This window comes from Armigeres subalbatus, chromosome 3 (genome assembly GCF_024139115.2).
Source record: "Armigeres subalbatus isolate Guangzhou_Male chromosome 3, GZ_Asu_2, whole genome shotgun sequence".
NCBI lineage: Eukaryota > Metazoa > Arthropoda > Insecta > Diptera > Culicidae > Armigeres > Armigeres subalbatus.
The window spans coordinates 170550125-170576214 of record NC_085141.1 but is presented as its reverse complement, the minus strand read 5'-3'; the positions used below and the strand labels follow the sequence as shown (position 1 = coordinate 170576214).

Below are 26090 nucleotides of genomic sequence, written 5' to 3'. Positions count from 1 at the left end.
CTGTAACCTCGAGCGGGTTTACCGACTCTTCTAATCCCACTACATAGATTCCTTCGCATGAATTACCATGCGCACCCACCTGCACGCAGAGGGTGGTTACTAAAAACGTTTGTCACTTACTACTCGCACAAATCTTCCACGCAGTAAATTGTTCAAGGAGATGGTGTACCGTGGACCGTGCGCCTCCTTTGCACTAAGAGCACTGCAGGGGAAAATCAATTTAAGGTTCCCCCAAACACACGCGACGCGACAGTCGCGACGCGATTCTATCGATTGGCGCCAGCGATTCTGTCGCCGTTGGTATGGAAGCGTAAATAGAACATTACCTGCAGCGACCTAACGCTAAAATCGCGGCGACTAGTTGTCGCCGTCGCGGCGATGAGATCGCTTAGGTCTGGGAGAGCCTTTAAACATCTCATCTCTGCTAGTCCGTATAAGGACGTGGCCTGTGCCAATAATAAAAAATTAAACAAATCTAGGGCTCTCGGACTGTGAACTTTAAGTTGGAAAGCAAATCTCATGCTCAGTTCTGATCAATCACGAATCAGCAACAACGAATTGTACGGTTATCATGCTCATGCTAATGCCAATGCAGTTCCTGACAGACGAGTTAGTTGGTGGACGTTGGATTTTCCCAAATGTTTCTGTATCAAATTCAAGATGTTATCGAAACCCAAGGCCTTCGGATTCCCGAATGATTTGATATAGACCGGCAGTTTGTTAGCTATGATCTCCAACCATTGCGAGTAGGCATTGATCTTGAATTCGTTTGTAGCCATGATCCTCAGTACGGAAAACTAATGAAAATTTTAGTTTTAATGCGTCAAAACGCCAGTGTTCGGAATATGAGTCATATTCGGGATTTGAGTCAAAACGGTATGTGAACTAGCAAAGTGTCGACCTTTTTCGGGAGCTTTCTTATCAGGGGTCATCAAGTTATCTGCAGAGCCATTGTTGTTCAACGGAATCAACGGTGGATGGGCCGTGGCTGGTTTTTAAAATTTGAATAATTTTCAAGAGCATATCAGCAAATCGTAAGATACGTTTTTCGCAAGCTGTAACGATTGTAATTAACTGATTTGGAGGGCTCAATACTTCATGCTTCATACATACAGTATACTTCATGATGAATTCCTTTGAAAAGCTCCAACTGCTGATGATGCATATTGATTTGTTTTTCTAAGATATGAGTTAGATGAGGGCTGCCAATCGCTATAATAAAGATAATACCGTAGACCCCCGATAATTTGAACGGTTCCTCATTCATATTAACGGGGTTCATTTTTAATTTGAACTTCTGGTTACTCTATGAGCAGCAGAAAAAACGGTATATGACGTTTGAACTATTTATAATTTGAATGATGTTCAAACCAACGGGGTTCAAATTAAAAAGTTAAAAACGGTCATATTACCGGGGGTCCACGGTAGAATAACATGTTTTACAAACTGTGCGAAAAAATCATAATCCCCAATGATAATTGAGTGAACATGAAGCATTTTATCATAGCTTGTAGGTGGCGGCTGCTTTTCAGATTCTGTCTTTTTTCACGCTTGTATCTGGTTGCGATGAATTTGTTTTCATGGCTTGTTGTTATGCCTCTCGTTTATCTTCATTCATTATCAACTGAAGGCAAATTCTGCAATCCTTTCGCTTTCTTGATGGAGTGGAACTGGCGGCTCAGTTATTTCAGGATCTTTACAATTTTATTTCATTGACTGTTGACCAAAGCTTGGAGCTTTTTTGGATATCATCACCAAAAAAAACGCTGAACAACGATATTTGCAATTTATTCTTCGTTTCTGCTCGAATACACTGGGTCACATTTTACGCGATTAGAGTTTATCAATTTTTCGGTCAAACTCAATTTCTTCAACTTTTCAAGTGGGGTGGGGTATACTCAACGTTCTAATAAATTCATAGGAAATACATAAACAAAAACAAATTGTTTAAGAAACAACCTCAATGTTCGTTCATAATGCAAAATTAAAAACAGCATGCTAAATTAACCTTCAAGTGCTATGGATTGTACACAGCGTGTGAACCATTGATGAGGGTAATTCTTAATATGGTACGTCCAGTGTTGGGAAAAACGGGAATTCTCAAATCTCATGCAAATCAAGTGCGAATCCCAAAACCACCGAACTCATCTCTCACATAATCGTGCGTGATTCGACTTATCAATTTGCATAATAGCATGATTGCTTAATGTTATCCATTGCCATTTTTTTATACCTTTCTTTATTTGGTAGGCACTCTGAGTTACAGTGTTACTTAACTGCTACTGTGCCGAGATCTACTGTGATATTGTGCTGCCAGAATCCCCACAGAATCTATTTTGGGGCTGTTCATATTCCACGTGGACAGGTTTTAATTAGTTTAACATACCCGACCCCTCTCCCAGCGTGGACAACTGCTCATATAAATTCTCAAAAATTTGTATAAACGTGGACATTCGTCATACACCCCCTCCCCCTCCAGATTTTGATAGTTACTTTTTTACACAAAAAATAAACTTAAGTATGGTTCATTTAATTGTCCCACAGCAATAAATACGGATAAAGAATATTATGTCAATTTTTTGGAAAGATACCAATTTTTTTTTCAATTTATTAGATTTTTTTTTGTAAAACATGTTTGATAAATTCAACGGCATATTACTCAAGTCGGCAAAAGTGACATGGGACTCTTATGCGAATAAGGGCAGTGTACAACAAATTCACAAGCGTATTTTCAGAGACAAAATTCTGGAGAACGCACTACGCTGATAATTTATCAAATTGATTTTCTCCTACTGGTGACCACTCGGATTACTATTTAGGATGCTTCATTATTTGGTTTACTTGTATGTTGCTCAGTTGATTAATTCTGTTGTGGCTTCTTCATAAATGCACATTAATTCCAGCCATCATATCTCTCATAAACTCTTCGATTGGAAAAATAGGCAGCTGGGGAAGTGAAAGGAGGAGTTATCGAAATGTTTACATACTCTATGTTTTATTTTCTGAGAGTCAGTGCTTAGAACATTAAGAATCTCAAAACTGCAGTTTAAACATAATCCCTTTTTATTCTAGTGGAGATTGTAGGAAGGTTGCATTCATGACAGAATGGGCAAATTAATTAAATTTATGTTCAGAAGTTTGCATGTTTTTACAAATTTATGTTTTTTGAATGTACATATTTACGATGTTGAATTTAAAAAAAAAATACTTTTAATTGCGAGGGTGACGTTTTGAATCGTTGTTTCAACTTGCCCCGCACCACGCATTTCTATTTGCCCCGATGAGTTGAACATGCAGAGCAATATCAAACAACCAAAATACAAAAATTAAAACGGCTCTTTCATCGATTTTTCATAATCATTATGCTTATTCAACATTGAATGATTACCTCCCGTAAAAATTTGATGAAAAAACTCTTCTAAACATCGTTTTGAGACCTGTTTCATTGGCACGTCAAATAGTTGGTTTGGATTTTGCAAAGGGCGAAAAATAAACAATGGCAGGGATTGCTTTTGAAAGCTGCAATCTTTCGGGAATTGCAGTCAGAAGATGCGTTTAGGCGAGTAGTTTGTTGAAAAAAATTATCAGAACATTCGGTCATTTCTTTTCTGAATTACAGCTTCTGTTTCAACTTACACCGCATTTCAACTTGCCCCAGTGTACCTTAGGCGAGTTAGTTTGCGAATGGCGAGGATTTAGATATGAGTATGGTTTTAATCACACAGCTAACATCTGATCCATACAGTACAAAACTCAACAAATTTTTGGGTTATGTTTATCTACAAAATTTATGATTTTTCATAAACGGCATGAATGTTTATATAATGATAATGTATTTTCGGCGATTTGAGCAAGTTCAATAATCCAACATATTTCTTCATTTACATATCGCGTGTTTAATTGGTGCCGGTTGGGGCAGAACAATTTTAAGGAGCCCTAGAAGTTCACTTCTTCTTCTCTTCTTGGTTGGAGTTACATCCCCTCTGGAACATTGATGCCTCGTAGCTTAGTAGCAGTGCTACAGTTATAAATTGTAAGGTTAACACAACGCTACTCTAATGCCCTGGGGAGTCGAGAAACATCCCAACCTGAAACTTCCCTAGATCGGACTGGGAATCGAACCCAACCATCTTCAGGATAGTCTTGCTTTGTAGCTGTTCTTCTCATACCACTAGGCTAAGAAAGGCCTATTCTAACCTCACGTGCACACTTAAAATGAGCTATCCTCATTCACCATTCATTTTGCACATATAAATACAATTTGCAATGCAACTGGCGTAAAAGCCGGATTCCTACAGTGATGACGGTAGATCCGGCTAGGTAGATCAGATTGTATACCGTGATTAACTAAATAAAAATTCTCCCGAACCAACCCAGTAGCATCAGCGATGCACGATTGCAATGAATAGCTATTATCAATGTCTGCTACTTGCTAGCAGGTGTAGATTTGTTGTATAACAATACCGACTAACGGAATTTTACTGCACTTTATATTCGTTGTGCATAGCAAAATGCAGCAATACTGCCCGGGGTTATTTGTTTTTTCAAATATATTTAGTTTATGTTTTAGCATCGAAGTTTACCAAAAAAAAATCATAATGCTTCTGCGCTATACCCGACTGGGTAGACTGCTCCCGTTCACAAAACACGTGTAATAATTAAACGCTAATGGATTGTTCCCACCGTCGGAAAATTCAATTTTACAGTCTCACTCCACGATCGCATGATAGCTGAACTCGGCCCTGCGCACTGGGCTTTTTCCCGGAAGAAGATCATGCGCTGTTATTTATCGCCATAGCGGCTCGTTGGTCGTTGATGTAAATTCTAGTGATCGGCGAATTAGCCAAACCGCATGCCCGCGCAAGGCCTTGGTTCGCCGTCTAGCTTCAGGTAAATGCTTGTATTAAGGCGCAACATATGCAGTTAGTTGTTGTGGTCGGGATCTGACAATACGTTTTCTGTAGAACAGTTGTTGCCGGTTTTGAGCAGTGCTGTTCGTCGTGCCAATGCTCGGGTCGCCGCCGCTGTTATTTAACAGTGACAATACGTTTTTTCCTTCGTTTTCCATCTTTAATCACGGTGATAGCTGCACATGCATACTGAAACAGAAAACACAATTTGCATAGATTTGTCGAAGGTGCGTTAATCGTTGTATTTACTGATAATTTCAGCAACGCAGTCTGTGTAACGATCATGATGTCGTGGGGCTCCTCGATTATTAAATCCGTTTTGGTGACCTGAACGATTTATCGGTGTGGAAATATCCATTCATTGATTGATTTCATAATATATGCAGGGGGTGTTACTCACGGTGTAAATATCTCGCGATTTCGGTAGCCGTTTCAATGCATTTCGCTTTATCGAGCAACCAACCCCTTTCTGTCAATGTTTATTTCATTTCCTAGATTCTTCCTATCTTGTTGGTCCCACTATTGGGGAACACTTATTGGCATGTGTAATAGATCTTCCTATCTATCTTCTATCTGTTTATGTTTGCTAACTACTTATAAACCACTTCCGATTTCAACTAAATTTGATACATCATTAAGAAAAGTGGGGCACTCTAACTTTCATCTACGCAGTTGCTGAGTGGTTATACTCTCTACTCTCTTTTTTCTCGAGAAAATTTAACTCGACTACTCATAGTTTTGAGGGTCTAGGCCAAATAGTTGAAATACGTTTACTTTTTAAGTGTGTGAAGTGAGTAGTGAGATGTAATAGTTGAAATACGTTTACTTTTTAAGTGTGTGAAGTGAGTAGTGAGATGTAAGAATTGTTTGTAGTGTGAAGCAACAAAAGGGAAGTGACAAATGAGAAAAGGGTAGTGTGAAGTTATTGCTAAGAAGTGAGGTGTAATTGGTGAAAAGTGATAAGTGAGATAGCGAGTGGCATGTGACACGAAGCAAGATCATTTCTGAATGAAGAATAAACAAAGAAGAAGAAAGGAGAAAGAAGAAAGATGGAAAATAGAAGAAGGTTCAAGAAAGAGAGAAGACAGAAAAAGAAAGAAGGAAGGAAGAAGAAAAGAAAAAAGAAAGAAAGAAATAAAATGCAAGAAGGAAAAAAGGAGGTGGGAAGAAGAAAGTAGGGAGAAGGAAGAAGGAAGAAAGATAGAATAAAAAAGAATGAAAATAGAAAAAAAGAAAAAGAAAGATGGGAGCAGGATGAGAGAAGGAAGATGAAAGAAGTAAGATGGAAGAAGGAAAAAAGAAGAAAGAAGGAAGAGAGAAGAAGAAATAAGGAAGAAAGAAGGAAGGAAGAAGAAGTAAGAAGAATGATGGAGGAAAAAGGAAGAAACTAGGAAAAGAGAAGAAGCAAAACATTAGGAAGAAAGAAGAAGGAAGAAAGCAGAAGAAGAAGGAAGAAAGCAGAAGAAGAAGGGAAAAAGGAAGAAAAAATTAAGAAAAAGGAAGAAAGAAGATGGAAGGAAGAAATAGGAAGAAGGGCGAAGGAAGAAGTTCACTGTTCTCAGTTCTCAGTTCATTTTTCTCTTACTACTTTTCACTTCTCACTTCCTACTTCTCATTATTCACTCCTCACTTCTCACTCTTTACTACTCGTAATCTGAGGTCAATTTTTTCTCCAAACTGCATTTGACCAAATGGTCTGACACCGTTATGAGTTGCTTTTTGCGGAAATTGAGTGAAATTTCCCTGAAAAATTAAAAGCATAAAACAATTTTACTCAGTTACACTGCGTAGATGAAAGTTAGCGTGGAGAGTTCGAAGATGGGGTATTTGTTTTAGAAAACAAACAATTAAGTGCGACTTTTAAACTCCGGAACCGTTTGCAGTCACATTTTATACACTCAAAGGTGGTGGGAAGGTCAATGGAAAAGAATACAGGGAAAGGGGTATTGCTTAGAAAATAAACTATTTAGTGTAACTTCTGAGTCCCATGACCGAATTCATCCAAATTTGGTACCCAATCTTAGTTGGCGATTGTAAAAACTTTAAGTGTTTTATTAGTGTTGGTGTACATACTTTCAATTCTTTCTATCCTTTCTATGCTACACAAATAGTAAAATTCTTTAAAATTTACGGTAAAAGCCATGCGCATAAATTGATCGCCATTATCAGCGTACTTTAATGGGTTATAGCCTAAAATGGCCTAAAATGTCGATTCATATGCAAGTTGTAATCAAACTTGTTGAGAAAATGAGCATTTCAGCGAAGAATCGCGAGTATATTTACAGTGACCGGCATAATGAAGTGCCAACTTGCTTTTTTCCCACAGATCCCGGTTGCCCGTGAACCGTGATTTTGCTGAAAAATTGACCAGATTTAAGATATAACTTGAATTTTACTATACTTAAGTTTCGTCTATATTGATTCTTAGAGCTCCAAAGTAGACCATTTGTATGGAAAAGTGAGCTCTTTATTATGCCGGACAGTGCACGATGGGCCACGCTGGGAAATTAGGAGGAAAAAATCTTTTTTACCCTGAAGATGCTATTATAGGAACAAAGTATCTTCAGCAAAGTGAATTTAAGCTCATTATTTAAGCTTTATTTTGAAGTCCCACTACATTTCGAGATAAAAATTTAAACTCATGTTTTTCTAATTTTAGCATTGTACGATGTTTTAGAAAGTTGTTCCTTATTTAATTTTGAGGTACTTTACTAAAGAAACCATTGCTGTACGTCATTTGGATCATTTGTTATGATGATTTCAAATAATAATGTTAGGGTGACCCTGAAAAATCAATATTTTATCTGTAGCTTTTTAGATTTAATTTGTATCGAAATGACGTCTTCTACAAAAAATTTTAGAGCATAAAAAAAATGCACGTTTTGGTTACATAACCAAGTTAATACATTGGTAGATTCTATAAATATCACTGTTTTTATTGAAAAAATTTGCCATTTTCAAATGCTTGTATTTATGAATGGGTGAAAAAGGGGGATCCATTTCTTTCTGGGTCTGCATATTTTGAAATAGGGGAATTTGAGGTTTTTTCTTCATTTAAAAAAAGACTTTTTGTATTTGGAAATCAAAATCATCAGTTCTAGAAGTGTTGCAAAACCGAAAATTCCGGCCAATTCTTTAAAAAAAATATTTATAGTAATCAGAAGGCGTACATTTTACTAACTTAGGAAAAGAGGCGTGCGCCGCCAAAGCCGACATGTCTACATCTGTGTGCCGCTGACCTAAATTCCCACGTCCCTTTATTGAGAAGAACTTCCCACGGAATTTAGGGAGATTTTTGCAGTTGAGGAGGTTATTGGCTGGAATAAGATCGATATAGTGTTTATCAGCTTTGCGGACCCTTTAAAACGCTATATTTATTCTAATCCAAAGTTTTGGTAGATTTATTGGTTTTTCAACCGATTAAAATGATGCAGCGTTCTATTGTCTTTTGGTGCTCCAGACATTTGTATGTCCTGAACATCAGCCTATTCGATATCTGTTATATGCGATTAACTGTTAATTCAAATCACTAGACAGTTTGAAAGGAAAACTTTTCTGCATGTCAACGAACGGGCTTGGTAGACTACGGGCTTGACTACTGCTTCTGCCTCATACGCAGGAGGTCGTGGGTTCAATCCCAGGTCTGTTCCATTCTCCTACTTTGCATCTTTCTCTATATTTCTCATGTTCTAGCAATCGCAACAACAACAACAATTGACTTGCATTCTGACGTGGCAGGCGCCAGTATGACCTAACAAATGAGATCACCAGTACTTGTACATTGAAGATGAGTGTTAGTCCCAAGCAAGCATCTGTTGGTTCTCTGTGCAAAAACAGCTGATCTGGTCATAATGGAATAGCAACTACGGGCAGTTAATCAAGCTCAAGCTCAACTTTTCAACAACAACAACAACGAAAAATTGTAACGCTGAAATTTAAATTTGTGGAGTACAAAAAGCCATTTTTTTAAATGATCCTCTGTCTAACCCAGGGAGAAATGGATCCCCATTTTTCACCCATTTAAAAATACAAGCATTTGAAAATGGCGGTTTTCTTTAAAAGAAAAACAGTGATATGATAGGTATTTAACCAAAACGTGCATTGTTAATACTCTAAAACTTTGTAGAAGACTTTACTTCGATAAAAATAGAAACTAAAAAGTTACAATCAAAATATTCATTTTTTAGGGTCGCCCTAACATTATTATTTGAAATTATCATAACTAATGATACAAACGACTTACAACAATGGTTTCTTCAGCAAAGTGCCTCAAAATTAAATAAAGAACAACTTTCTAGAACATCGTTTAATGCTGAAATCAAAAATATATAAGTTTAAAATTGTATCTTAAAATATAGTGGGACCACCCTATTGCAACAAACTTCAAAATAAAGCTTAAGTAATAAGCTTTGACTTTGCTGAAGACACTTTGTTCATAAAATATCAGCTTCAAGGTGAAAATATTTTTTTCCTCCTAATTTCCCGGCGTGGCCCATCGTGCGTGTACATACTTCATTTTAAATTATAAAATACTAATAATTGGAAGTCAATTTTTAGTAACTAGACATGATCTCAGTTCGACGAACTTAATCGATTGGAAAATAACACTATGGGTCTCCAGGATTCCAATAGACAAATCATATTTTTACATATAAACGTTAATGGGAGATCCATAAAAATGAAAAACGATCCTTAACCTTTTGTCTGTGCTCTGGGGTAAATATGACCCGATGCTTCAAATTAAACTCACCAAAATCGGTCTTATAGTCTTATATAACTCGCTTGAAAAATTTTGAAAAAATAAGCGTTACAGGCTAAATAATTTAATGAAAATACTTACGTTGTCTGTGCTCTGGGGTCATATTAACCCAAAGAATTTTAATCATCTTTAAGGACGTTATCTAATATTGACCATATATGGGCGGGTACCTAGCGAGGAGGGGGTTTTGTAAAAAAAGGTAAAAAATAAGTGATTTTTTTGCTTGTTAGTTATATCTGAAAATCTGATCATTTTAAACTGCGCCTTTTCCAGAATATTGTGCAGGAAAGCGTGCGCTTTGAAATGAGGTATTGCTCAGTTTATAATTTGGCCGCTAGGTGGTGATATTTATGAAATCATCATATTACAAATAGATTTCAGTTTGCAGAAGAGATGCGTAGACAGGGGGCAGCAGGGACTATGTCCAAGGGCTTGACGATCCCTCCCCAGGCCATCTGCGAGTTGTGGCGCCTGCCTAGGATGTGGTGGGGTTTGACAGTGGGCCCTGTTAAACCTCTATAAAAAGCTGCATGTATCCGCAAGTAGGCTCCGCCAAAGCGACCGTGTGCCGCTCAAAGCGCACAAGCCCAAGTCCTGGTGTTAGGTGGGACGCTAAACAGCCCTGACACGACGGCCCTCCGACGAGACAGGAGGTTTGCGCAGGCCCAATAAGCCGCCTTTAAAAATAACTATTACGAACGACATAGAAGATAATACGACTCGATACAATCGGCAACGACCTAGGGCGACGAATAAAGGATCACGATTGGAAGCTTGGAACATGGAACTGCAAGTCGCTAGGCTTCGCAGGTTGCGATAGGATAATCTACGATGAATTACATCCCCGCAACTTCGATGTCGTAGCGCTGCAGGAAATCTGCTGGACAGGACAGAAAGTGTGGAAAAGCGGGCATCGAGCGGCTACCTTCTACCAAAGCTGTGGCACCACCAACGAGCTGGGAACCGGCTTCATAGTGCTGGGAAAGATGCGCCAACGCGTGATTGGGTGGCAGCCAATCAACGCAAGGATGTGCAAGCTGAGGATAAAAGGCCGTTTCTTCAACTATAGCATCATCCACGTGCACTGCCCACACGAAGGGAGATCCGACGACGAGAAAGAATCGTTCTATGCGCAGCTGGAGCAGACATACGATGGATGCCCACTGCGGGACGTCAAAATCGTCATCGGTGACATGAACGCTCAGGTAGGAAGGGAGGAAATGTATAGACCGGTCATCGGACCGGATAGTCTGCATACCGTATCGAACGACAACGGCCAACGATGCATAAACTTTGCAGCCTCCCGCGGAATGGTAGGCTTCCCCGCAAGAATAACCACAAGGCCACATGGAAATCACCTAATCAAGTAACGGAAAAACAAATCGATCACGTTCTAATCGACGGTAAATTCTTCTCCGACATCACGAACGTACGCACTTACCGCAGTGCGAATATTGAATCCGACCACTACCTCGTCGCAGTATGTCTGCGCTCAAAACTCTCGACGGTGATCAACACGCGTCGGAGTCGTCCGCCGCGGCTTAACATTGAGCGGCTACAAGACGGTAGACTAGCCCAAGACTACGCGCAGCAGCTGGAAGTGGCACTCCCAACGGAAGAGCAGCTAGGCGCAGCATCTCTTGAAGATGGCTGGAGAGATATTCGATCCGCCATTGGAAGCACCGCAACCGCTGCACTAGGCACGGTGGCTCCGGATCAGAGAAACGACTGGTATGACGGCGAATGTGAGCAGTTAGTTGAGGAGAAGAATGCAGCATGGGCGAGATTGCTGCAACACCGCACGAGGGCGAACGAGGCACGATACAAACTGGCGCGGAACAGACAAAACTCGATTTTTCGGAGGAAAAGCGCCAGCAGGAAAATCGAGACCGTGAAGAGACGGAGCAACTGTACCGCGTTAATAACGCACGAAAGTTCAATGAGAAGTTAAACCGTTTACGTAAGGGCCACGTGGCACAGCCCGATATGTGTTAGGACATAAACGGGAACCTTCTTACAAACGAGCGTGAGGTGATCCAAAGGTGGCGGCAGCACTACGAAGAACACCTGAATGGCGATGTGGCAGACAACGGTGGCGATATGGTAATGAACCTAGGAGCGTGCGCGCGGGACATGAGACTTCCGGCTCCGAATCTCCAGGACGTCCAGGAGGAGATCGGCCGGCTGAAAAACAACAAAGCGCCTGGAGTTGACCAACTACCAGGAGAGCTGTTTAAACACGGTGGTGAAGCACTGGCCAGAGCGCTGCACTGGGTGATTACCAAGGTTTGGGAGGATGAGGTTCTGCCGCAGGAGTGGATGGAAGGTGTCGTGTGTCCCATCTACAAAAAGGGCGATAAGCTGGATTGTAGCAACTACCGCGCAATCACATTGCTGAACGCCGCCTACAAGGTACTCTCCCAAATTTTATGCCGTCGACTAACACCAATTGCAAGAGAGTTCGTGGGGCAGTACCAGGCGGGATTTATGGGTGAACGCTCTACCACAGACCAGGTGTTCGCCATACGTCAGGTATTGCAGAAATGCCGCGAATACAACGTGCCCACACATCATCTATTTATCGACTTCAAAGCCGCATATGATACAATCGATCGGGACCAGCTATGGCAGCTAATGCACGAAAACGGATTTCCGGATAAACTGATACGGTTGATCAAGGCGACGATGGATCGGGTGATGTGCGTAGTTCGAGTTTCAGGGCATTCTCGAGTCCCTTCGAAACCCGTAGAGGGTTACGGCAAGGTGATGGTCTTTCGTGTCTGCTATTCAACATCGCTTTGGAGGGAGTAATACGAAGGGCAGGGATTGACACGAGTGGTACGATTTTCACGAAGTCCGTCCAGTTATTTGGTTTCGCCGACGACATTGATATCATGGCACGTAACTTTGAGAGGATGGAGGAAGCCTACATCAGACTGAAAAGCGAAGCTAAACGGATTGGACTAGTCATCAACACGTCGAAGACGAAGTACATGATAGGAAGAGGCTCAAGAGAGATCAATATGAGCCACCCACCACGAGTTTCTATCGGTGGTGACGAAATCGAGGTGGTTGAAGAATTCGTGTACTTGGGCTCACTGGTGACCGCCGATAACGATACCAGCAGAGAAATTCGAAGACGCATAGTGGCTGGAAATCGTACGTACTTGGACTCCGCAAGACGCTCCGATCGAATAGAGTTCGCCGCCGTACTAAACTGACTATCTACAAAACGCTTATTAGACCGGTAGTTCTCTACGGACACGAGACCTGGACGATGCTCGTGGAGGACCAACGCGCACTGGGAGTTTTCGAAAGGAAAGTGCTGCGTACCATCTATGGTGGGGTGCAGATGGCGGACGGTACGTGGAGGAGGCGAATGAACCACGAGTTGCATCAGCTGTTGGGAGAACCATCCATCGTTCACACCGCGAAAATCGGAAGACTGCGGTGGGCCGGGCACGTAGCCAGAATGTCGGACAGTAATCCGGTGAAAATGGTTCTCGACAACGATCCGACGGGAACAAGAAGGCGAGGTGCACAGCGGGCAAGGTGGATCGATCAGGTGGAGGACGACTTGCGGACCCTCCGCAGACTGCGTGGTTGGCGAAGTGCAGCCATGGACCGAGCTGAATGGAGAATTCTTTTATGTGCAGCACAGGCCACTCCGGCCTTAGTCTGATGATAAATAAATAAATAAAATAAAAAATGCGTAGACAGCGAATAACATTGTTCTCTCGCGGTTGTTTCTCTTTTTACCAATGTTCTAGTCGATTTTGCTTTGGAATCTGTTCGTTTACGATGGGGAGAGGTACAAAAGAGGTGTTTTTTAAGCGAATTGTTGAAATGTAAATGGTAGATTATGATTATTCAGATTACTGATGCCCCTTTCATGCACAAACAGAACAGCTTAAAGTAGCTTAAATTGACGGAGCACTTAAATTACCACATACTAAGTACTGAGAAAATACGCTAAGAATGGTGAAACAAATATTTAGGAATAATATTAAAAGTTGTTTTTTTTTTGTTTTTTTACAAAAAGAAAAACAATACATAGAAAACACAAAACAATATTTTGTAACTATACCATATATTAAAGGACTAGTGGAAAAACTATCATGATATCTTTGACAACATGGATACAAAATAGCTTACAAGCCAGTGAACAAGATTGAGGATGTTTTGTTTGCGAAAATCACAGGCGCACACAGAAAAAAATAATGAAAACTAATCAGCGCGTTAAAATTACAGACACGGAAAATTACTCTATGCTGAGCATACATGAATCTTATCCATCAATTTCGCCCTAAATGTAAGCAATTTGTATAGCATTTTGCCACATTTGCCACATTGCCAGCATTTTTTTGAATAAATAGTGACATAACGCAATACAAATTGCATACATTCAAGCAAAAATATCGTTTAAAATTACACTTTTTTTTTGCATTTCCTTTATGTGCATTACTTTCGTGTAGATTTCAACAACTTTTTCTATCTGGGTAATACTCAAAACCAGAAATAAGAATCTTTTTTATGCTCCAAAAGGCATGTAAAAAAGCATACATTGGTGAAACCAGTCAGTTTTTGTACAAACGTTTAGACCAATATAAATAAAATATTAAAACCAAAACCATTTCCGACACAGGTTTGTCACAGCACACAATAGAAGAGGGACACATTCTTGACTTTCAAATAACTAGAATACTTGACAAACTAAGCAACAGCTACACTAACTAACTGCAGAAATATTCAATAATAAGATAATTGGTGACAAAAATACACACAACTCTATTATAAATAAGCTTACTTAGAACTAAACGTTTAGAATATGAATATTGTACTTTTGTTTGTATGTATGTGTCAATAATAATTAGTAGCAATGGCTTTCTGTTAGTTTATAGTTGACTGGAAGATTGTATGTGATTATTTTGTAAAATGTTATGTGTTTTAAATAATGTATTTAATTTGTCCGCAGAAAATGGTCAAATGTTAGTAAATCGACCGAAACGTCCGAACAGTCTGTAATTTTATTGTATTCTCTTTAGTCACCGAAAAATAATCGATAAAAATCTCAAACATCAACTCGCGACGATCAATCCAATGTAAAAAACAGAAGATTATTCCAGGAACTGATCTTGGAAATTCATCTTTCTGGAAGAATTTTTGTTCATGTCCGAATAAGTTTCTAAGAGATTTCTTAAAGCAATTGCTTGAAGATTTTCCTGAAGGCCTTCGCGAAATAATTACTAACGAATTATATAAGTAATTCCCCAAGTTCCTTAAAAACTATTCCCACATTTTCTAATGAAAATAATATAGTTAAGATAAAATAAATGGGTTAAAATATTTTTATATTTGGACTAGCATACGTTGCGTTGTATTGCAAGGGATCTTGTGACTTAGTTGATTTTTAAAACACCTTACAATCACATTTTTTCACGATGTTTTTTACTATAAATCAACTCCATGCTAGTTGCAGTTGTTGTTCCAAACATTTCGATTTATATACTTTATCGGAAATGATTATAAATGTAGCATAATTGTACTTAAGTTGGCTAAAAATATGTTCAGGAATTTTCCAACAGGTCATACCATTCCGGATAATGACAGGCAATTTACCATAAAGCCAGATAAAACCGAAATTAAAGTAAAAATCAGTGGGGTGTAATCTCAATATGAGTTGAAATGCTTGACTCAAGTTAATCCTACGTAGATCAAAATTAGACACTGAGGTCTCATTTGAGTAGCTCCTATTATTCAATGCAATTGATAACAGCAGATTCTTCGATTCAATTGTCTATTAGGGCAAATCGCCAAATGTTGAACCTCAAACATTTTTGCCTATTCGACCCATAAGAAATGCACGTGCGTTCAACAACAGGTGAAGAAATTTGCCGCTCAACATTTTGCGAGTTACCCCAGTTCATATCATGTCGTTTCGAAAACTAACCGTAGAACCAATTTGTGGAGTAACATTTGACACAATTGGTGCAAACATCAATTCGACATCTATAGTACATAAAAAATAGGAGAAAAGAAATATGTTTCGCAGCAATTTCCCATTTTCCAACCGTTTAGCAATCTATCAATCCGGTTTTTAATTGACAGAATAGAATTTCTCAATTGACAGATGTCATTGCTCAATTGAGAAGGCATAGAAAACGACAGAGGTGAAAAATTGCAAATTTGATTTATTTTTCAGCGTTAGCATTGGTAAAAAATCGAAATCACGGACTCAATACACAAAATTTAGGTGTATGTATAACACTGAAGAACTAAATATTCAGCCAAATTTAAAATTATAATTGTTACACCAAATTTGTAACAGAGTATTTCTTAATCACACAATTCGTACAGCAAACGGAGCCGCAATACAAATAACTGTATTGTAATTTGTTAGAGGTGTAAAATATGATTTGGTAAACTGCTTAAAAAAATCATATAAAAACACAATACAAATTTTAACATATCTTTTCTATAGTCCGCACGCATATACGAATGAAAGAACTTGCGATAACTACATTCTAGTTTTTTATGCCCTACAACTATAACTTTGTTAGGGACACTTATTTCGGACTAGAAAGAAAACAAATCGGGACCGATTTGCGATTTGGGCGTAACTTATTTTGTAAACAAACATTGGAAGGCAAATTCCTGCTAAAACAAGCATTTCATGAGGAAACCACGGTATGGATCCGGCAGATTAGGATTTCCTCTACCAGATAAGGGAATTAGTTTGGGATGAAAACGCTTGCATTCTCCGGAATCCATGAAGCAACGTTTGTTTACAAAATAAGTTACGCCCAAATCGCAAAGCAGTCCCGAAATATGATTTTTTTTTCACACAGATTGCACTTAAACATTTATTAAACCAGTCTTCTCATAAGTATATACATATTAAGTTAAAGCTTGTAGTTCTACGCCAACATAATGTTCATCACCGAACCATATTCCAATCTTCTTTTATCATGTCGGCTGCTTTTTCGGCGATCATAACCGTTGGTGCGTTGGTATGCCCCGCCGGAACATTCGGCATGATACTGGCATCCACCACTCGCAGACCTTTGATTCCGTGCACTCTCAAGCGAGGATCAACAACTGCAGTGCGATCTTTTCGGGGACCCATTTTACAGGTGCCCACGTGGTGGTAGATGGTATAGGTGGCATGTCTCGTGAAACATTTCCAGTACTCATCGGAGTTGAACTCATACTGCTCGCATCCTGGCATTGAAACCGGGAGGAGATGAGCGTTGAGTTTTTGCATTGCGGGTTGATCGATTATTTCCAATGTTTTGCGTATTGCTTTCACCGAGATGTCCAAATCGTATGGATCTGAGAAGTAGTTTGGCTCTATCACTGGGTATCGGAAAGGGTTGGCATTCTTCAGCGATATACGACCGCTGCTTCGAGGTCTCAATATAAGCGGAAATACTGTAAATCCACTGAGGCTTTTTCGTTGAATCTCTCCGAATAATTTTTGGAAAGTTTCATGCTTATAATTGAAGTTTAGTTCAAATGAAGGATCGCCAGCCATGGTTCCACCTATTTGTAATAGTTCATAATCGGGCCAACCATCCGATTCGTTTGGATGTTCTGAGTCAAAGAAACCTATTGTTTCACACCCACCGATTGAAGCTAAGGGTCCCGTATGACGAAGTTGCAAATCCATAAAGTTTTCGATCGACATTGCTCGTTCAACCATCATACTCTTCGTGTTGTTGACTAGAAATGTTAGTGCTCCAGCAGCTGTGTGATCTTGGAAATTGTAACCCACAGGTAGATCCACTATTGGTTTGATGCCTTTCTCTCGAAGATGTTGCGCGGGACCTACCCCGGATAGCAGTAAAAGATGAGGAGATCCTATTGCTCCAGCTGATAATATTACTTCATGTCGAGCCCTAACTGTGTAATATTTGCGATTATGATAAAATTTCACACCCGTTGCTTGTTTCGTTTCTTTATCAATAATGATTTTTGTAACTTGACTCCGCTTCTTTACATGTAAATTCGTTTGGTTCCTCAAGGGATATAAATATGCAGCATTCGTACTGTCACGATATCCATTTCTAGTGGTGCTCTGGATAAACGAAACTCCCACTTGTTCTGGGCCATTGTAGTCCACATATGGAATTCCCGCTTGTATTGATGCTTCCAAGAACAACTTCGCTATTTTTGATTTATATGGCACATATGATACTGATAATGGCCCTGTCTTCCCAGCATATCCTGGATACGAATCAGAAACTACACTGTGTTCTAATTTTTGAAAGTAAGGTAGCACGTCTTTGTAACTCCATCCTTCATTTCCGGCAGCAGCCCAACTATCGAAGTCACGTCGATTTCCTCTCGTGTAAATCATGTAATTAAGCACACTCGATCCGCCCATCACTTTTCCCCGTGGAAATCTACACTGATTGTTTTTAAATGCCAGACAGTACTGATCACTTGGCTTTGTTCGATAGTCCCAGTTCACATCATAACTTTGCATATAATGAACGAACATTGGAATATCCATCAGCAGATTTTCATTCGCACCAGCTTCTATGAGTAAAATATTCCAATCACTTATTTCCGACAGTCTGGCTGCTAAAGTACAACCTGCTGACCCGGCGCCAACTATCACGAAATCGTATTCTTCATTCAAAGTTTTTCTATCAGGAAGTTCTCTATCCAGTCTCCTCTCGCCATCCTGGAGAAACTCAATCATAGACATGATGCTATCTTGAGCTTCAGTGTAATAGCGGAAACTAGCCAGCATCAGCAGAAGTACTATACCCGACAGCTGCATCCTGCATGAATATCCTTAAACTCTACTCAGCTTGTGGAACAATTTGAGCATCGCGTACTTTCTCGCGCACGGTTACAATTAGACTAGTTCTGACCAGCCAGAACTATTGCATATTTAAACAACTACTAGTCATCTGGGATCAGTGCAGGCAGTAAAATGATCGAATGCAACAGGGTGAATTCACGCGGAGACAATTGCACTGTAGCGAGTTGCATTCAACCACTGCACTAGCGTTACCCCGCTGGTGGGCTATCAATATCAACCAAACGAGCGACCCTTCATAGTGCATAGTTGCCGGCTTCGCTAGCGGAAAAGCCGGTATAGCCTTACGGTTTATGTGAATTGATATGTAGTTGTGGGCACTCAAGATCAAGAACGTATGTTCTAGCGTAAGCATCGTCGCTGCTCCTGGGCACAGGTTCATGGACCATAAATTTACCCGAATGATTGTTGCCATATCAAGCGGTATCAGTGATTATATTGCAAAACTTGATTACAGTCGTGAATCCTTTCAAACAAGATTGGTTAATCGGAATACGGTGCTAAAGCATGTGTAAAAACATCCTTTTTGCTATAAACAGGAAACCACTGTGCCAATACGAAGGCGCCGTTTACGTATTAAATTGATGAGCGAACTTTAAAAGCGTTTAAAGTTCATGGAAAATTTTATCAATTTTATTGCTTTTTCGTATTTTTTTTTGTATAGTTATAGAAATTTTTCATTACTCTAGGAAATTTTATATTCACTTTATTGGCCATTCTATATTTTTTTTTGGAAAATCCCAACACTGGTCATAGAACGTGAACCTAGCTCAATGTGAGCGGTATCCCACTGGTTTTACATTATATTTAGCATATGCTAAAATAAGCATTATACATCTCATTTGAGTTCTATACTGTTCATTATGGAACGTACACACGGTCAAGCAGTTTGACCAACATTGACTCCACCTCTCGTTTATTCCAACATCCACCAAGTTTTTCCAACAGCGGCACGAACAATCAATTTATTCGACCAACAATATCACACACGAACGACCGAAGCGCCAACTTGAGCACCAACTATCAAAAAATATATGGGGGTTTGTGCAACTTCACTACAAATGCTCAAACATGATCGGCGAACCTTGACTCCACCCCCGACAACTCAAACCAAAATCAAACCGTTTTAATTTTTTCCAACCGAGCCGCCAACTGTCAAATGGTTGTTCGAACAACTTCACACACGATCAAACAAAGCAGCAACCGAAGCGTTTTCTTGGGGGCGGAGTCAATGTTCGTCAAACTGCTTGACTGGTGTGTACGTTGCATTACGCAGAGCACTTGAATAGCGATGTGGTATGGTAGACATCGATGGCGGTAGGTGACGAACCCGGGAGCACGCACGCAGGATATTAGAGTGGGGCGTCATGGTCATTTTTTCAAATCAATGGTTTTTCGAAGCCATTCTGGGTCCTGAACAACTGTGCAGAATTTGGGACCGATTGGTTGCTTCTAATCTCCATGTAAATTTAAAACGCGATGCGGCATGCGAGGTTGCAACCAATCGAGCCCATATTTTGCACACTTGATTGGGGTCCCAAAACGATTCAGAAAAACCTTGATCTCACTTGATCGGACGAAGTTTGCGTTTTTCCATACAACTGCGCCCCACTCTAGCAGGATATACGTTTTATTGGAAATCCAGGAGAAGATTGGCTGGCTGAAAAACTATCAGCGCAAGATATGTGTTCCAAATTTGGTTGAAATCGATCAAGGAATTCAGAAAATGGACTGAATTGTTCGTTTTATCGTCCAGAGTTCTCTGTTGGTATCGTTTTCGGCGGTCATTGAACCCTAGTACGTGTAGATCAGCGGTTCTCAACCTTTTTCTTGAGAGGTACCCCTTCGAACTTTTGCATCAGCTGAGGTACCCCCTCTTGAAAAAAAATCCGAGCACTTTGAAAAGATGCTTCCAAGCCTTTTAAAAGAATAATTCCTAGCTTCTGAATCTCTTGAAAGTAAGTTTCCGCACCTCTTGATAAGAGGCTTCTGAGCCTCTTGCAGAGAGGCTTTCAAGCCTCTTGGATGGCGGCTTTCGAGCCACTTAAAAGGAGGTTTCCTTTGCATCTTAAAAGGACGCTTCTGAGCCTCTTGAAAGAAGAATTCCAAGCTTCTTGAAAGGAGGCTTCCGAACCACTTGTAAGTACGCTTTCGAGCCTCTCGAAAGGAGCTCTCCGAGTCTTTTGAAAGAAGGCTCCCGACACTCTTAAAAGGAGGCTTCTTGAAAGGAGCTTTCCGAGTCTTTTAAAAGCAGGAGCCTCCTTACGAGCATTTTGAAAGGAGCTTCCGGAGTATTTTGAAAGAAGGCTTCCGAGTCTCTTGAAAGGAGCTTTCCGAGCTTTTTGAAAGTGAGCTTCCGAGCCTCCTGAAAGGAAGCATACGAGCTTCTTGAAAGGAGCTTTCGGAGTCTTAAAGGAGCCTTAAAAGGAGGTTTCTGAGCCTCTTGAAAGAAGTCTTTCGAGCCTCTTAAAAGAAGGCTTCTTGGCCTCTTGAAAGGAGGCTTCCAAAACTCTTGAAAGGATGCTTCCAAGTCTTTGGAAAGGAGGCTTCCGAATCTTTTTAAAGAAGACTTCTGAACATCTTGAAAGGAGGTCTTCGAGCTGCTTGTGAGAAGGCTTCCGAGAAGCGTAGAAGGATGCTTCTGGAACTAAGTACCAGGGGTCTCCAATTAGCTTTGCGCGCAAAGGCGTAGGATTGCGCAGGATCAATAGGTTAGAAAGAGTTTAAGGTAATTAATTTATAAACAATTTATCTTATAATGTTTATATGCTTGGCAGTAAGATTTGTGGTCATTGAAACGGTATGTTGGCTGGGAAATTAAAATAACAAAAATCAAAAACAAATCGCTCACCAGCAAACGCGAAATTTCGGGTGCCATTTGTTCGCGTGTTACCCTTAATTGCACCAAAAGTATCTATATCCAATTTGCAAATCGCAATAAATAAAGTAAGACCAGCGGAATAAAAACCAAATGGATCGCTTCTTGAGGTGCGTATTGAACTTTTCGCAGTAGTAGTTTAGTCGATCGATCTGGTTCAATTTGATTATTTAGACAACAAAAAGCTGTACTGATTGTAATCCTATAATTCGAAATCCGTCCATGGTGGACGGTCTTAGATTCAGAAGGTATTGATTAAATTCGTTATTTTATCATGTTTTTCGTAGTTTTCGAAGCGTAAATGCAGTATATTTCAAAATTAGAGACCCTCATGCATCTGTCTGGACGACAAAATCATTGACGACAAATTTATTTGCATTCGATTCTTATTTTCTAAAGACTTTTGCATATGCTGAAGTACTTAAGTGTACGGACTTCGATGCCCCACGGTGTTCTCTACATCAGAGTATAAAATATTCACCTTCATGAAGCACATTCAGTTCGAGTTTTGACATTCGTGTTTTGATTATTCAAAACATAGAATGACTTACTCAGTTTTCTTCTCCATAGACTCACTCATTTGATTATGGTACATGCGTGCCAAAAAACCATAATTAGCCTTGATTGTATTTTCTGCTAAAAGTGCCTCTCAATTTATCGTCGGTATTATGTCTACGTAAGCTTTTATTTAAATAATAAAAATGTGTTCAGTTTTACGATTATTTTATAATTTCAAAAGTATAAATAAATACTCGCTGACACATGTTCATTCGTAAATTGACAGTAGAGAGCAGAGCTTCAAATATTCGAATATTTTTTATGAAGCCCATCGGCCTTCTTTGTCACTTCACTTCTAAACATATTCATATTCGGCTCTGCACCGTCACTTTTCAGAATGAATATTGGTCAGTGAGTATTTATTTGAATATCACAAATTATTAAATAATCGTAAAACTGAACACATGTTTGATGATTTAAATAAATACACGCATAGATCTAATCCCGACGTTCAATTGAGGGGCATTTTTAGCACCAAATATCAATATAATCAAGGCTAAATAAAATATACTCAATTATCCAAACTTTATCAATAAGTTCTGATTAGAATCGTAATACGTGCGCCATTATGCATTTTTGTCCGATGTACCCCCTAGGGCCAGCGAAGGTACCCCCAGGGGTACATGTACCCCAGGTTGAGAACCGCTGGTGTAGATGACTAGTCCGATCCGCTTAACTCCCATCCTCAGACAAATGAAGGCTGCCTCCATCTTCTCAAAGTTACGTGCCATAATATCAATGTGGTCGGCAAAAACAAAAAGCTGAACGAACTTCGTGAAAATCATTCTACTCGTGTCAATCCGTATGCGGCTTCAAAATCGATTATTAGATCTAATGTGTGGGTACGTCGGGGCCCACACGGTGCGGTGAGACGCGCGGCTACAAAACAAGATCATTCTGAGGGAGGCTGGGTACGATTCCCGGTGCCGGTCTGGGCAATTTTCGGATTGGAAATGGTCTCAATTTCCCTGGACATAAAAGTACCATCGTGTTAGCCTCGTGATATACGAATGCAATAATGGTACCTTGGCTAAAAAACCTCCCGGTGGGGGATGGATTGCCAATAAGAAGAAGAAAAGGAATGTAAACATTTTACTTTGAGATTCCACCGGAGAACCTGATTCGATCATTGGAATACATTAGAAATGCGATACATTAGAAATGCTTTGGAATGTAAAAATAGATGATTTTTAACAATTTTGTAAAAAAAAAACTATTACGAGAGTGTCCATTATAGGAATATTTTTGGTGATCCATAATAGGGAAGAAGATCATTCCGAATCGGAACTTGAAAATCAAATGATGTGGCGACTATAGAGAAGCAATTCAGTCAGACTTTGAAATGCTAATTAACGTCGTGTGTTTGAGTGTTTTATGTATGCTTATATTTTTTGCTGACAGACAGGTGGAAGCAGCACTTCGAAGATTTGTTGAACGGTGAAAATGAAGGTGTGCTAAGGAGCAGGATGGACATAGTCGGCGACGGTCAAGCTGGACAGGGTGAAGAAGGCTCTTAACGAGCTGAACAACAGTAAAGCTGCTGGGAAGGACGAGATCGCGGTCGAGCTTCTCAAATACGGGAGTGAGCAGCTGCATAAATCAATCCACCACATTATTTTAAAAAAAATATGGGAGGATAAAGAACTGCCTGCCGGCTGGTTCGATGGTCATATCAAGACAAAATTTTCAAAACGACTTATCTGCTTTTGTAAACAAAGATTCAAACGACGATTTGACGAATGTGATAGCTCTCCCACGCAAACCAACACCATCAACAGATAGCGGGAACCTTCACCTACCTAATGGTGGTGTTGGTTTGCGTGGGAGAGCTATCAGATTCGTCAAATCGTCGTTTGAATCTTTGATTACAAAAGCAGATAAATCGTTTTGAAAATTTTGTCTTGATATATGCCCAATTTATAAGAAAGGGCACAGACTAGAGTGTGCCAATTACAGAGAGATCACCCTTTTGAACTCGGCGTACAAATCCTGTCACATATCCTGTTTAACAGACTGAGACCGCTTGAGAAGTCCTTCGTCGGCGAATACCAGGCAGGTTTTCGTGAGGGCCGATCAACGACGGATCAGATGTTTAGTCTGCGGATGATCATTGACAAATTCCGGGAGTACAACTTGCCGACTCACCATCTGTTCATTGATTTCAGAGCAGCGTACGATTCAGTGAAAAGAAATGAGTTGTGGAAGATAATGTCCGAACATGGTTTTCCGGCGAAACTGATAAGACTGATGCGTGCAACGCTGGATGGCTCGAAATCAAGTATTCAGATTGCAGACGACTTGTCAACATCGTTTGTGACCTTAGACGGATGGAAGCAGAGTGATGCACTTTCGAATTTATCGTTGAACATTGCACTCGAGGGCGCTATTAGAAGATCTGGCCTGCAGTGGAACACCACTATCATCACACGGTCGCATATGCTTCTGGGCTTTGTGGACGACATCGACCTCATTGGAATCGATCGCAGAGCAGTAGTGGAGGCTTTTGTCCCACTGAAGAGGGAGACGGCGAAGATAGGCTTAACCATTAACTCTACCAAGGCAAAGTACATGGTGGCAGGTAGAGATAGAGGAAGACCTACCCGAGTAGACGAAAATAGCTCAATAATATCAAATGTTGATAAGATAGCAAATTGAGATATGGACAAGATTGATATAACAAATAAAAGATCGGTCGATAATATCAATATTTTGCACTAAAATATCATGAGATAATTAAGTTATGCTATATGTAGTAATCCGGGTAGAACCCATGTACAGAATAACAAAACATGATATGGACTTGATTGATATCTTCTATATAATAAAAATGAGTTGAGATTTCCTTCCTGACGATTTAACTCGCGAACGGGTTGGCCGATTTGCAAGATTTTTTCCCTAATTAATTCGTTTTGAGATTCGCAAGGTTTGTATATTAAAAAAGTTGATGATTTTAACGGGGAAATGTAAAAAAAATATTAGAACACAATTTTGGGTCAGCTTTTGAGAAAAACAAAATAAAAGCAAAAAATTGATCTAGAGTGCGGTGCTGCAAATAGTTAATTATGACATTTGCAACACCCGGGCAAAGCTGGGTTACTTTCGCTAGTAAGAGATAAAATAACAGGTAACAATATCAAACATTTGCACCGAAATATCATTTAAATATCAAGATATGCTTAAGATATGTTTCCCGTGGAGTGAAAAGACGTATTGCTACTGCGAATGGGGCCTTTGACGTATGCCGTAACCAGCTTAGGTCCCGCAACATGCAGATGGAAACGAAACTTGCTCTTTACAAAACTCTGATTCTACCAGTGGCCCTTTATGGACATGAAGCATGGACGTAAAAAGAGGCGGACCGGAGAACTTTCGAGATTTTCGAGCGGAAAGTGCTGCGTACAATACTCGGAGGGAAACTAGAAAATGGTGTGTGGCGCAGACGCATGAATCATGAGCTGTATCAAGTATACAAAGAAGAAAATATGTATTGTGATTCGTATAAAATACGGCAGACTTCAGTGGGCTTGTCACTTAGTGCGAATGTCGGATGAAATAATAGTGAAAACAATATTCAACAGAGAACCAGATAGAGGTCTGCGACTTCGTGGAGGGTTACGAACACGCTGGCTGCACGCGGTGGGATTGGACCTGGGGACCCTAAACGTTCGGGGAGACTGAATTTGAACGCAGAACTTGTTATTAGATATCACGCGACATAAATTTGTTGAAAGTTTCTACTCTTCATGAGAGGAAGAGCTGCTAGGGGGTCCATTATTGGGCATTTTACCCTAATAATAGCTTGTTTTCTGGAGGTAAGTTTTTCTTCGGCGACTAAGGACTGTTCAGTTTATTGAGAGGACACATTAACATGACGATATAAAACAGACAGATTGGACATTGGAGTTTGCTTTATCGTATATTATAATACACTGTCAACTGAAATTTTAAACTGTCAACTGAAAAATTAAACAGTTTAAATCCTAAAAAATAGTGCCTATTGTCAAAGTTTGTAAGAAAAATGTAAATCGGCATGTCAATAAAGTCAGCAAGAAGATCGGAAAGAAACACACTGTCAATTATTTGAAGATATCCAGGAACAGTAGAGCCTGTGGCAGCCCGAAATAGGAATATAAACGGTTGGAGCTGTTGAAAATC

The 26090-nt window shown here is 39.8% G+C and overlaps 2 protein-coding genes across 10 annotated transcripts in view; one reads left to right on the top strand and one right to left on the bottom strand.

Moving 5' to 3' along the window:
* Positions 1–26090, top strand: part of LOC134223873 (flotillin-2) — a 619172-nt gene that overhangs the window by 86579 nt on the left and 506503 nt on the right. The gene's annotated exons all lie outside the window — the stretch shown is intronic.
* Positions 16517–26090, bottom strand: part of LOC134224972 (glucose dehydrogenase [FAD, quinone]) — a 110200-nt gene continuing 100626 nt past the window's right edge. Inside the window, exon 4 of the mRNA XM_062704674.1 lies at positions 16517–18416. Coding sequence (XP_062560658.1) covers positions 16607–18416 — 1810 coding nt within the window. The 3' untranslated portion in view covers positions 16517–16606. The remainder of the gene's footprint in view (positions 18417–26090) is intronic.